The 12,184-nt window shown below is 39.6% G+C and overlaps 1 protein-coding gene across 5 annotated transcripts in view; it reads left to right on the top strand.

The window, feature by feature from the left end:
- ikzf1 (IKAROS family zinc finger 1 (Ikaros)) overlaps window positions 1-12,184 on the top strand; it is a 21,521-nt gene extending 9,337 nt beyond the window's left edge. The window contains exons 4-8 of one of the 5 annotated variants that reach the window (XM_015008500.2): window positions 4,624-4,896; window positions 6,495-6,662; window positions 8,089-8,214; window positions 8,542-8,673; window positions 10,437-12,184. In XM_015008500.2, coding sequence (XP_014863986.1) covers window positions 4,624-4,896; window positions 6,495-6,662; window positions 8,089-8,214; window positions 8,542-8,673; window positions 10,437-11,107 — 1,370 coding nt within the window. In that variant the 3' untranslated portion in view covers window positions 11,108-12,184. Of the gene's footprint in view, window positions 1-4,623; window positions 4,897-6,494; window positions 6,663-8,088; window positions 8,215-8,538; window positions 8,674-10,436 lie in introns of all 5 variants that reach the window. The other 4 variants (XM_015008499.2, XM_015008504.2, XM_015008503.2 and 1 more) reach the window with 4 other exon arrangements.

Below are 12,184 nucleotides of genomic sequence, written 5' to 3'. Positions count from 1 at the left end.
AATTATCTGGACTCAGAAAAATCTGATAATACTGAACCCTTTAGTTACGTTTTGTAAAAAACTCACATTTAATGTTTGAGTTATATTTCAGTAAAATATGCTTTGAAGTTCATGACGTTCCAGTGTAACAAACTTGATCACTTCAAAATCAGCAGGAAGACTTACATCATCAGTGAACTGCTTTGGCCTGCCTGAGAGAAAAAAGAAAAAACTTGGTGGTTTTTCTGAGAGCTTCATGTTTTGCAACACGTGCAGCGCAGTCTACAGAAGAGATGTTTGTCTGAGCAAGTTGCACCGGCTGATTCTCTTTCACATTTACACACAATGCATAAGATGTCACAAATTCATGGTACATAGCAGAAACTCACTAACGATTAGCAACCTCCTCTTCCCCCTTCTTAGTTATGTGTTGTAATAAAGGCACAATAGTCAAAAATATATTAATAAATCAAATATGACTTAACTGATAAAAACATTAGTTTTGTTTTAAATATGTTGAAAATGTTTATAATACATATATAAGCAGATACCATCAGACTAAGCTAACGCTAGTTAGCTGTGGAAGCTAGCAACACTTAGCCAAACGCTTGTATCAGTCTGATGTATGAGCATGTTTACACCAGAAAAACTAATTCATGTTATAAATAAATAAAAAGGACATAGTAAAGTACAAGAGGACAAAACATGGCTAATTTCTTAGCTAACAATAACCTAACAACAAAAATGGCTACATTAGCATGCTAACAAAAATGAATGAATTCAAATAAATTTCAAGTGTTTATATAAAATTGATTAAATACAGAATATAAATGCAACATGTGTTGCCCCCCAGTAAAGATGTGTTTAAAAAAAAACTTTATAAAAAAACATTTTTTAATTGTTGCAGTTTCCTTGTTTCACACCAGAAAGTGAAACTAAATAGTGTTAAGAAATACGTTTTTTTTTTTTTGTTTTTTTTTTTTTAAGTAGAGTAGATATAGAGCAGAAAATTGTATTCACCAATGTTGGACTTCCTATTTCAGTCACATGGAGGCCCATACTGGTGCACTCTTCAAAATGGGAATAAGTTTTATTCCCATTTCGTTTTACTCCCTGCATAAGTTTAGGAAGGACTACCATAAAAATAGATACTTATCTAAACTTGTCCACATAAACAGTTGGAATAAGAACTAAAAAGTTGGACGTTGGAAACAAAGTGCCACGTTTACCTTGTACCATCCATCATAGGGATGATTCAGGATCTGGATGACTCGTCATTGTTGATTAAATCTCAACTTCTGCTTTCAAACAACAAACCCTGCAGTTTATGACCTTAACTTCAACAGCAGTTGGATTTTAAGGTTGGATAATGATCCAAAGAATACCAGCAAATATCTCTGAATAGCTAAAAACTAAAACAAAAATGAAGGTTGGATGTTTTGGCATGATTTTAAACATGCTTCAAAATGTGGCTGACTTAAAGTTATTAGGTTTAGATGGGTAAATACTTTGTCACATCTTGTTTGGATAGTTTTCTCTCCTTTATTTCATCAAATTGTCATTTAAAAATTGCAATTTGCTGGATTTGCAAATTGTGACAAGAGCAAGAAGAGAAGAAATGTGTAAAGGAGATAAAAACTTACTCACAGGAACTATATTTGTCCTGATTTCATATCAGCAGAATCATGGAAACATTTGGTTTAACAGATTCATGTCAGGATCCCTTTTCACTCGTAACAAATATAGGAAGCGTGGTTTGCAAAACTAAAAAAAAGTAGAAAGAAGTTTAATGTGCAAATCAGATAAACAAAGATAAATGCATTACGTGACCTGGTGATCCTTATATTTCACTTCACCTCCTGCTTTCTGTTAGCAGACCTTTATGTTCCCTCTGACTCGTTGCGATAAAGAAAAAAACTGTTTCAGTTACATGTTGTTTAACAATTCCTTTCCCGTGCTTCCCTTTCTGTCACTTCTCCATAATTCTTGGTATTTCAGTTAGACAGGCCCTCTTTCTGAAGCTTCCCCTTTTTCCATGGATTCCTATATTTCATGATTTCCACTTGTTCCTCTTCAGTTGTACAAACAGAGACGGAGGCATGGGGAAATCAGGCTGCTGCCGAGATGTGCAAACCACAGGCTGGTGGCTGTGGGACTTGCACGATCCGCCGGTTCTCTTACACATTTCTAAACGCTCTCTGGTGGGAAAAGCAGGAGCAAGCAGTTTATTGCGCATGACACTTCTCTTTTTTTCTGATCAGTGGAAAACCACAAATCAAATAAACATTTAAAAATTGCTTTTTTATTTGTATTTTGTCCTCAGAAGTGGTTTGCATTGATGAACCATGCAGAATTTGAAATTTTGGCCAGTTAACTCGAGGTTTGTGCCTGCAGTGTAGGTGAGGCTGTGAGCTCTCTGTTGCGCTGATAGTTTCTGCCTCAGTCCCTAAAGTTTGACACTGCTTCCTGTGTCTCTGTTTCCTGTTTATCTTGCTGTCATTTGCTTTACCAAAGTGTGATGGTGTGAGATGATCGGCATGTTGCAGCATCTCATCTCTGACATCCTGACGGCATGCTTTCCAAACTGTGTGTCCTGACCGTTTGTGCTTCAGCAGTCAAACGGCCTGTTGGTGCGTAGGCTGCTGTCGCTTCACAGAATGCCTGAAATAGGAGGGAAATTCTTGAAGATTTGATGCATCGCGGAGCAGCGCATGAAAACGCCGCAGCCTGACATTATCATAAAGCCGCTGTGGGTTTTTTTTTGTAGCGCAGGGTTGTCACGTACTGACTCGTTTCCAGCTGGAGAAACTGAAATGATGAATAACCAAAGATAGAGGGATCATCATGTGGTGCTGAAACAAATGGGCGTTTGATTAAAGTTTCCACACCTCCTCAAGATTTCCACAGCTTTTAGCGTCAAGAGTATTTAAAAAAAGTATTTCATTTGGGTCTTATGTGATAGACCAACACAAAGTTGTACAATATTATAAAATCCTGAGTACTTTAGTTAATTCATCCAAGAATCTTCAAAGAATCATTGATAATGCTGTGGACAGGAAGGATCTCCAGTAGCAGTCAGTCTTGCATTGAATCTGAAGAGGCCTCTGACTGAAGACTATTACAAACAGGTAGAGAAATGTTTTAGTCGGGATATGATCATTTCCCATCGTGATGGATGGAGTAGATGGTTTGAACTTCCTCCTTCTGTCCCTGCTCTGCATCCATGAAGCCTCCTTTTCAACTCCTATGTAGTCTGGGGTTGAAGTTCAGGCGCTATCTGAGCTTTAAAGATGCTAGTTAGCTACTAAAAGTAAAAAAATTGATACACTGTTCCAAACTTAAGCAGCAAATACGACAAGGAAGACTGAATAGGACAAAAGGGAATCTGATGTGTTTCACTCTAAAAGATGGTGGTGGCAGCATCATGCTGCAGGGCTTCCTTTAAAGGTTGTTGCTTCCTTTAAAAGCATTAAAGGAAAAATAGATACAGCTAAATGCAGAACAACTCTGTAAGACAGCCTGTTATTGACCGCCAAAGGAATAGATTAGATCAAACTTTTTCTTTGAATTAATTAGTCAAATTTTAGATCCGTTACAAAAGCTTGAAATTTTTATAAAACTGGAGGAGACACACCCAAAAAAACCAAATAAAAAACAGGTTTCTGTAAAGTTTTGAGTCTGAAAACAAATGCATGCTAAACTTTGTGTTGGTTTGCCAGATAAAATCCCAGATAAACAAACTGAAGTTTGTAATGTGGAGAATTTCATGAGGTGTGAATACTTTGGCGAGTTTCTGTGCATCAGAGCAGGGAGGCGCTCCAGAAATACATGTTTGTTCAATGTGACAGTTCATGTTTTTGAAATACAAGCAATCGCAAACCTACACAGAAAAACACTTGAGCAGAATGATGAACAAAAAATATTTTAAAAATTCCTAAAATCAGATTTAAAGAAACAGAAATTTGTTATAAAAGATGTATCTACAGCAAACAGCAAAAGGGCCTCCAATGACCTGAAATAGACACCAAATACACAAAATATCATGAATTTATTGAGTTTTAAAGCTGCAGTATTTAACTTTTATAAAAATATGTTTTTTACATATTTGTTAAAAATGTCACTATGTTGTGACGGTTTGTTATGACCTGCATCCCTGAGCTACTATAGCTGAAGAAATGCACCATCAAAAACAACCAACCAGAGCCAGGAGGCGGGTCTTAGCGCTGTCAATCATCCTCACGTACTTGCTGCTAAATATGCTAATAACAGAGAAGCAACTTCTCAGTACAGGAAAACCATTTGTCTGCCCTCAGTGGTAGCTGTGCTAACTAGCCTTAGCATGGCTACCAATGAGGATCTGCTTGATCGCGCTAAGACCCGCCTCCTGGCTCTGATTGGTTGTATCTAGTCAGTATTGGGAGCACTGGGAGGAGGAAGAGGAGCTGACATGGTGACAGCTTCAACAAACATGTAAAAACACCTGTTTTTTATAAAAGTCACAAACTGCAGCTTTAAGGTTCAGACTGTCAGGATAATGTAAAGATTTACTTGAATAAATCAAAGTGCGCATCTTCTAGAGTTTGACATGATAACAGAAGTTTGCTCGTATTCTAAACCGTGGCCCCCCCTTGCCCTCTCTTCCAGCCTGTAACATTAAAGTTGAGGCTCGCAGTGATGAGGAGAGTGGGCTGGCCTGTGACATGATGAATGGCGTGGAGGAGGAGGAGTGCGCGGAAGACTTGCGCGTGGTCGACCCCTCCGGGGCCAAGCTGAACGGCTCACAGCCGAGTCCCGAAGCCAAGGCCTTCTCCTCGGCTGGCGGTATCCGGCTGCCCAACGGGAAGCTCAAGTGCGATATCTGTGGGATAGTTTGCATTGGCCCCAATGTGTTGATGGTGCACAAGCGAAGCCACACCGGTAAGCCGCCTGCAATGTTTCTTGCTCTTCCTCTGCACCCATGTTGACTGTCAGTATGAAAGGGAGAAGACTGTGTGCTGCTGTGGCACTTCCTGTTGTTCAAGAAAAACTCTGTAGCTCTGCACCACATCTGTTTTATTCAAGCAAATACAAAATGTAGCACAGTGGCCTCTACTGAAAATAATAAAAGCATACGTTCAATCTCAAAAACACGATGAGAGATGCACCAATCAGCCAATCATAAATGGATGATTTTCCCTAAAAATCTATTTTTTCCCCCGTTTTTTATTAAATGCATGAAAACTATAATTTCCTGTCTGCAAACACATCAAACAGCATTTCTAAATAATGCAATTCAGATAAATTTGAGTTGTAATTCTCACTTTGCAGAAAAATCTGGATCAACAGATGAAAGACGCACCAATAATCGTCTTCGATTGCAGCTCAAATGTTTAGAAACATTATTTTTAGGACTTTTTTTTTCTCTTCTGTTCTAAACTTTAGAAAAGAAAAGCAGAAATCAGGACTGATTGCTGCATCTCCTCTCCCTCCTGTCATGCCTGAAAGATTCTCAGCATCACATTTAACATTCATCACTTTTCACTTAAATTTCTCCTAATAACCACCTGACAAACACTAATTATCCATTAGTTTCTGAGCAAAAAAACACACCCACCCTGAGATTAGAAGCAGGATATCTGCTGCAGTTAAATGGAATCGACTTTAAAACGACAATTATCTGGCTGTTAAAAAGTTTTTCAGAAATTCAGAAATGATATGCTATTGTATCGGAGCCAAACCAGTGGTGGGGAACATCTGCGAAAAAGCCACTTAACTGTCAAGCTTCTGAAACTAATGAAACTCAAAATGGAAGAAAGGAACAGTCGACTGATGCAAATGCAAAAGAAAGTACGCTAAGAGATATAATGAAATGGCTCCTATTTAAAAAAGAAAATATTCTCCACTACGTCTTTTGCTCCCGAAATGCATTTTTAATGAATTTCCCTTTATATTTTTGCTGCTTCACTGGCGACTCTTATTTTATGGCGGGCTTTTGAAAGAAAAAAAAAAGCCATAATATAGCGTTTTCAGAGAATGCCACAACACGCGGAAAGGCTGGATATTGGTTTATTCCAGAGGCGCTGATCAGGAAGACTGGCTCTCAACACAAAGTGTTTCCTTCGCTTTATTCAAATGAGGCTGAATTTGCATGGTGATGTGGCGCGCTTATTTTAGAGACGAAGAAGAGGGGGGGAAAAATGAGATTTTCAGATCAAATTGACCTAAGCAATGGTGCATTACGGAGCTGGCAGGCTGAGTGTGAGAGGCTCATGTTCGATCAGAGCGCCGGGGGACGAGGGGGGCGCGGGGAGATGGAGACCCTCCCGCCGGCTGCTGGATCGCTGTCAGCCCGGCAACGCTCCATCATCCAGCGTGTTCTGGCGCCCGGGGCGCTTGTAGCGCAGTGACCCTGCACGTCTTTGTGCTTATCCACATGAAAGACATTGAGACAGATAAAAACATATAAGCTGAGCAGCAGTGGTGCACGTTGTGCTTTCTGTTTGGGTGCGTTCAGGGTGTCTGCTCTCTGTCCTCAGGCGAGCGGCCGTTCCAGTGCAGCCAGTGCGGCGCCTCCTTCACCCAGAAGGGCAACCTGCTGCGTCACATCAAGCTCCACTCAGGGGAGAAACCCTTCAAGTGTCACCTGTGCAGCTACGCCTGCCGCAGGAGGGACGCCCTCACCGGACACCTGCGCACCCACTCAGGTGAGCATCAACACACACACACTCCTACACACACACTCTGTTGTTCTAGGAAAACTTAGGACAGAGCAACTTCTGCTGTGGACAAAGTGAGACCTCAGTTCTTTATAAGAGGAAGTTGACAGCATGGAGATATGGTGTCACTTTTTTTCTTTTTTCTGCACATGCTTTGCAGAAGTATGTGCTAATGAAATTGGGTGTAAACAATGAGCTCGCTCTGAACAGTTTAACGGAAGAGCGGAGGGATAACCTGCACGGCTAACAGCCATGCATGTGCAGGCGCTCCGTGTTTCACTGCGTTAGGAGAACCAGAAGAGGCGCAGTGCGAAATGTCAGATCTTATCTGGAATGAATCTGTTTTCTGCAGCACATTTTCAGGCGACCACAGGCTGGCTGGTACGGATAGAAATGATGAATTTAAATTAAATAGCTGCAGTGAAACCACCAAGAACATGCAAAGTAGGGCGGAGTTTATCTCTGATTTTATCTCAACTGAAATATATTTAATACAGATTTATTTTAGCTGCTTCATGATGATTTTCAGACAAACTACAAATTCTCCTGGTCAATTAAATAAAATGTAGATTTTTTTTTAAATTTGAATAAAGTCTGACTTTATGTAAAATATTTTATTTAATTTTTTACAATTTTATATTTATTAATTTATTACTTTAGATATCTCCCTTTTCTATATAAAGTTAACTTAATTCAATAATATATATATTTACCGTACATTTTTAAAATATTTCATTTTTCTAAACAGCTGAAAAGTATGTACTTGTTAACTGAAGCAAATTTGTCATTTGTAAGTTTGACACTAAAAACATTACAAATTAACTAAATAAAATCTGAATTAAAAATGTGAATTGTTTTAATAAACTATTTTTCATAATTATTTAATTTTAAATGCATTTATTTATTTGATTTTTAAATATATGATTTTCTACAAAACATCTACTTTAAACATTTATTTTTTTTAAGTTTATTTCAATATTTTTTCCTTTCATAAAATAAAGAAATCATATGCATCTAAAACTGGCTTTTTAAAGAAGCTAAAAAGAAAATGTTTTAATTTTTTTCTGAATGTTAGTTTTGTTTTTTTGGATGAAATTTAAATAAGTAATGTCTATTCTTTATTTTAAATAGATACTATACTATTATTATGTGTTACATAAATGTATTATAGATATTTGGACACTCTGCTCTTTTCTACAAATATATTTGTACTTAATAAATAAAAATGAACAAAAATGAGAAAAAAATCTTTTCTATTAGAGGATAAATGAAATAGTAAAATAATTGCATTTTTATGAATTTAATATTTTACCAAGATTCTCTTTAATCTGCATTTAATACAGACACTTTCAGACAGCATGTGGTTTTGTGAGCACCTTGATAGCCCGTTTTCTGTTTCTTTGATGTATTTCAGTTGGAAAACCGCACAAGTGCGCCTACTGTGGCCGGAGCTACAAGCAGCGCAGCTCCCTGGAGGAGCACAAGGAGCGCTGCCACAACTACCTGCAGTGCATGGGCCTGCAGAACAGCATCTACACAGGTTGGTGGCGCCGAAACGCTCCCCAACGTCCGCCCAACTCTGAGACATCACATACCAACAACACTGATCTGCCTGAGGGCCTTTATGATCCACATGATGATGACTGGAGGCATATCTGCATAGGATTGATCCTCTGAATGCATGAGCAAATACCAAGAGCTTCACGTCAGAACAGTCCGCTCTGAGCCCCACACACAGGAAATACATAGGAATACCATCCGGCATGTATCACTAGGCTCCACCTCATCATCTGATAAGAAAAAAAAAAGGACCAGTTCAAAATTACTCTGACGCTGAAATCTACTTCTCTGTCTTGCTTTCCAGTAGTAAAGGAAGAAAGCAACCAGAATGAGCAGAGGGAAGACTTAAGCCAGACGGGATCTGACAGAGCCTTGGTGCTAGACAGACTAGCTAATAATGTAGCTAAGCGTAAGAGCACTATGCCCCAGAAGTTTGTGGGTAAGGGCTGTAATCTGCTTCTTTTGTGTGAATTAAAATGCTTTTACTGTTCTTAGCTAAATAGTTGCAGCTGAAATGTCCTTTATGTTCACTCTGCCACCTCGGCTCTGCACAGTGCATGCCTGAAGACGGAGCTTGTTTCATTATTTTAAGAAAAAAATAACTTTTAGATTAACAACAGGGAACATGAAATACAGGTGTCAGACCAGGGTCTTACTGAGAATATGACAACATACAGTGCCAAGCAAAAATAGTCACTTTTTTCACATTATAACCACATTTAATGTATGAAGAAAGATACTGGAAGTCCAGGCTAAAGGAGACGCAGCAAATGTGTAGAAGATGTTCTTGTCAAGTAAGATCAGAAATACTGTAATGTTTCTGGCCTAAATAAACTTTTTATGAATAAAAAACCAGGACATACCAATAAATTGGTCCTAGTAAATTAATTTTTGAAGATCTGACAATATTTACATGAGATCTGATCTTATTTACCTCAGCAAAAGCCTGAAAATCCACCGCCGTCCCATTTTGACAAACCCGTCCACCAGGTAATGTCTGCAGTGTGCAGTAAGCTATAGTCACCCCATTGTAGCTAACTTTATGATTTTGTTGCTATATTTAGAGACTTTTCAGACAAAATAATCTGTATCGGCCAAAATCAGAATCGGCAGGTCAGGCTTTTTTAACGATCAGTGATTGGCGCCCCTATAAAAGCTGAAAAGTCTCCCAAAACCCACCGTCCCTACTTTAAAACATGGCAGTGGCTGCATCATGCTATGTGACAGCCTGGAAAAAAAACATTTTAGAGGCGGCAAAACACATTAGTTTTGAACTGAGGTTCATTTTCCAGCATAAAAGAATGATTTACATCTGTTTTTGAATGGTCTAGTTAAAGTCTGGACCTAAATACAGTAGGGAATCTGGAATTATGATGCAAAAATTACGTTTCTAACTGATGCAAAACGAATTATATGTGTTGGAAAAGTAACACCGGATGTCCCCCGGACATGAGGTAGTGGCAGCATTATGCTGTGGGGATGTTTTGATGGGATAATACAGGCTGCAAAAGTGAAACAGGGAAGTGATTCGACTTCCATCACTGTAAACAAACAATCAGAACTGTTATGTTTTGATTTAAGTTAATGCATATCTATGTGTTAGAATGGCCTAGTCAAAGAAGAAAGCAGCAAATTTTTAAGTTTTTAGATGTGAAAAATGGTTGGGTTAATCCAAAACAAGACTTGGCAGCTGGTTTTACTCAGTACTGACTCAAATAAATGCCAGATTTATGATATTAAGACTCGTAAAAGGAATTATTTTAGGATGGAAATATCCTTTATTGTCCCACAGATGGGGAAATCAAAGCAAGTAGACTCACAAAGATAGAATGTAAAATATATAAAAGCAGAATAAGGAGTTAAAGAACTGTACAGTAAGAGGGAAATTTCGACATAAATACTTTGTTGTTACAAAGAAATTGTGTACTCCAGTACAAATGAATGTTAGTTTAAAAATTTTTTTAAAGAAGAACTATTTACAGTTAGCGACAATAAAAAGCAATTGGCTGATCATATAAAATCTCTCTAAAACAAATGAAGGCTTGTGGTGTTAAAAATGTGAAAAGGCTGAAAGGTTGTGGCTGAGTTTGCACGGCACTGTACGTCCCTTTCTGACTAAGCTAGAGAGCGTTAGCCTCAAGATGTGACTGAATGTCTGGGAGCGTCGGTGAAGCATATCTGTGTCTGTTTCTGACCCACCAGGAGACAAACGTCTGTCGGATCTGTCGTACGACGGCGGATCGGGAGAGCTCATCCAGCCGCACGTCATCGACCAGGCCATCAACAGCGCCATAAGCTACCTGGGGGCGGAGTCTCTGCGGCCCCTGGTCCAGACCTCCCCGGCGCCCTCTGACGTCGGCATCGGCTCCATCTACCCGCTCCACAAGCCGGCCCCCGAGGGCCACGTGGGCGCCGTCCTGTCGGCCAAAGACAGCGCGGCCGAGAACCTGCTGCTGCTGTCCAAGTCGGCGCCCAGCGACAAGGACGGCTCGCCCAGCCACAGCGGCCAGGACTCCACCGACACCGAGAGCAACAACGACGACCGGACGGGCGCGGCCACCGGCCTCATCTACCTGACCAACCACATGGGCATGAGGAACGGCGTGCTGCCCCTGGTCAAGGAGGAGCAACAGAGGTATGACGCCATCAGGGAGGTGGCTGCCGACGGCTTCAAGGTGGTGACGGCGGACGGCGAGCAGGTGAGGGCGTACCGCTGCGAGCCGTGCCGCGTACTCTTCCTGGACCACGTCATGTACACCATTCACATGGGCTGCCACGACCACAGAGACCCCTTCGAGTGCAACATCTGTGGCCACCGGAGTCAAGACCGCTACGAGTTCTCATCTCACATAACCCGGGGGGAGCATCGCTGATGAGCGCCCCCTTCAGTCCACAGTGGAAAAACACAACATATTACCAAGTATTTGGTCTATTTTCTAGTGGAAATACCTTAATTCACTTGAAATAAGACAAAACACTTTTCATTAGGGATGCACCAATAAATCGGCCCTGATTTCCTTAATTTTGGGAGCATGGTGATTAGCTGATACTTATGTGAACTTGGCAAAGGTCAAACAATTACCCACTGCTGCCAATTTAGCAACATTTCAGACAAAAATATCAGTACGGGACAGAATCAGAATCGGCAGGTCGGGCTTTTTAAAGATCGCGATCGGCCAGAAAACTGCAATCGGTGCTACTCCATGGATGAAAAGTTACTAGTTAGTTTTGTCTTATTTCAAAAGTACTAAGATATTAGACAAAAAATACTTAGTAAAGTTTTGTGTTTTTGCAGTGCAAAAATGACAAAGCAAATACCATAAAAAAAACCACTCATCTGCAATAAAAGTGTAGAAATACATGATGTAAAATACACTCCTAATGTCTGGAAGTTTTTAAACCATTTGCATGTATGTTGATATATGAATATATGAAAAACATCTCTTTTTTTATTATTTTAAATAAAAAGTTTCCGAAAACATGAACAACTGTTGTAGAAAATGCAGCCAAAAATACAAAAGGACCTTTTTCTTTTTATTCGTATGAACAAGACTTGCACCAAAATAAAAAAAAGAACAAAGATTCAGTGCAAACAAAACCCAGCTAACACTGGAGGTCAATACAATCAGTAAAAGGTGAGCCCAGAGTCCTGTAAAATGTCTCAACCCGTCACCTTTTGCTTGTCTTTGTGGGATTATTTATGAAACATTTACATGCTTGTCTGTTTTTTTATATTTATTACAGTGATTGGTGTTTTGTGTTATAGAGTAGCATCTTTTTTCTGTTCAGCTGTACTAAAAATGTGTGTGAGAGGAATTTGTGTCTGCTGCTGGAGGCTGTTCATGTAAAGGATCAAGATCTGCTGTATCGGAAACTAAAAGTAAAGTTACCATCATCTGGAGAGAGGGTTACGCTTTCAAGATGTCAATAAAGGATATTTTATATATGCA

Source organism: Poecilia mexicana, unplaced genomic scaffold (genome assembly GCF_051168715.1).
Source record: "Poecilia mexicana isolate PSO_F unplaced genomic scaffold, ASM5116871v1 scaffold_15, whole genome shotgun sequence".
NCBI lineage: Eukaryota > Metazoa > Chordata > Actinopteri > Cyprinodontiformes > Poeciliidae > Poecilia > Poecilia mexicana.
Note: the sequence above shows the minus strand (reverse complement) of the source record. Positions and strands in the feature narration are given on the sequence as shown.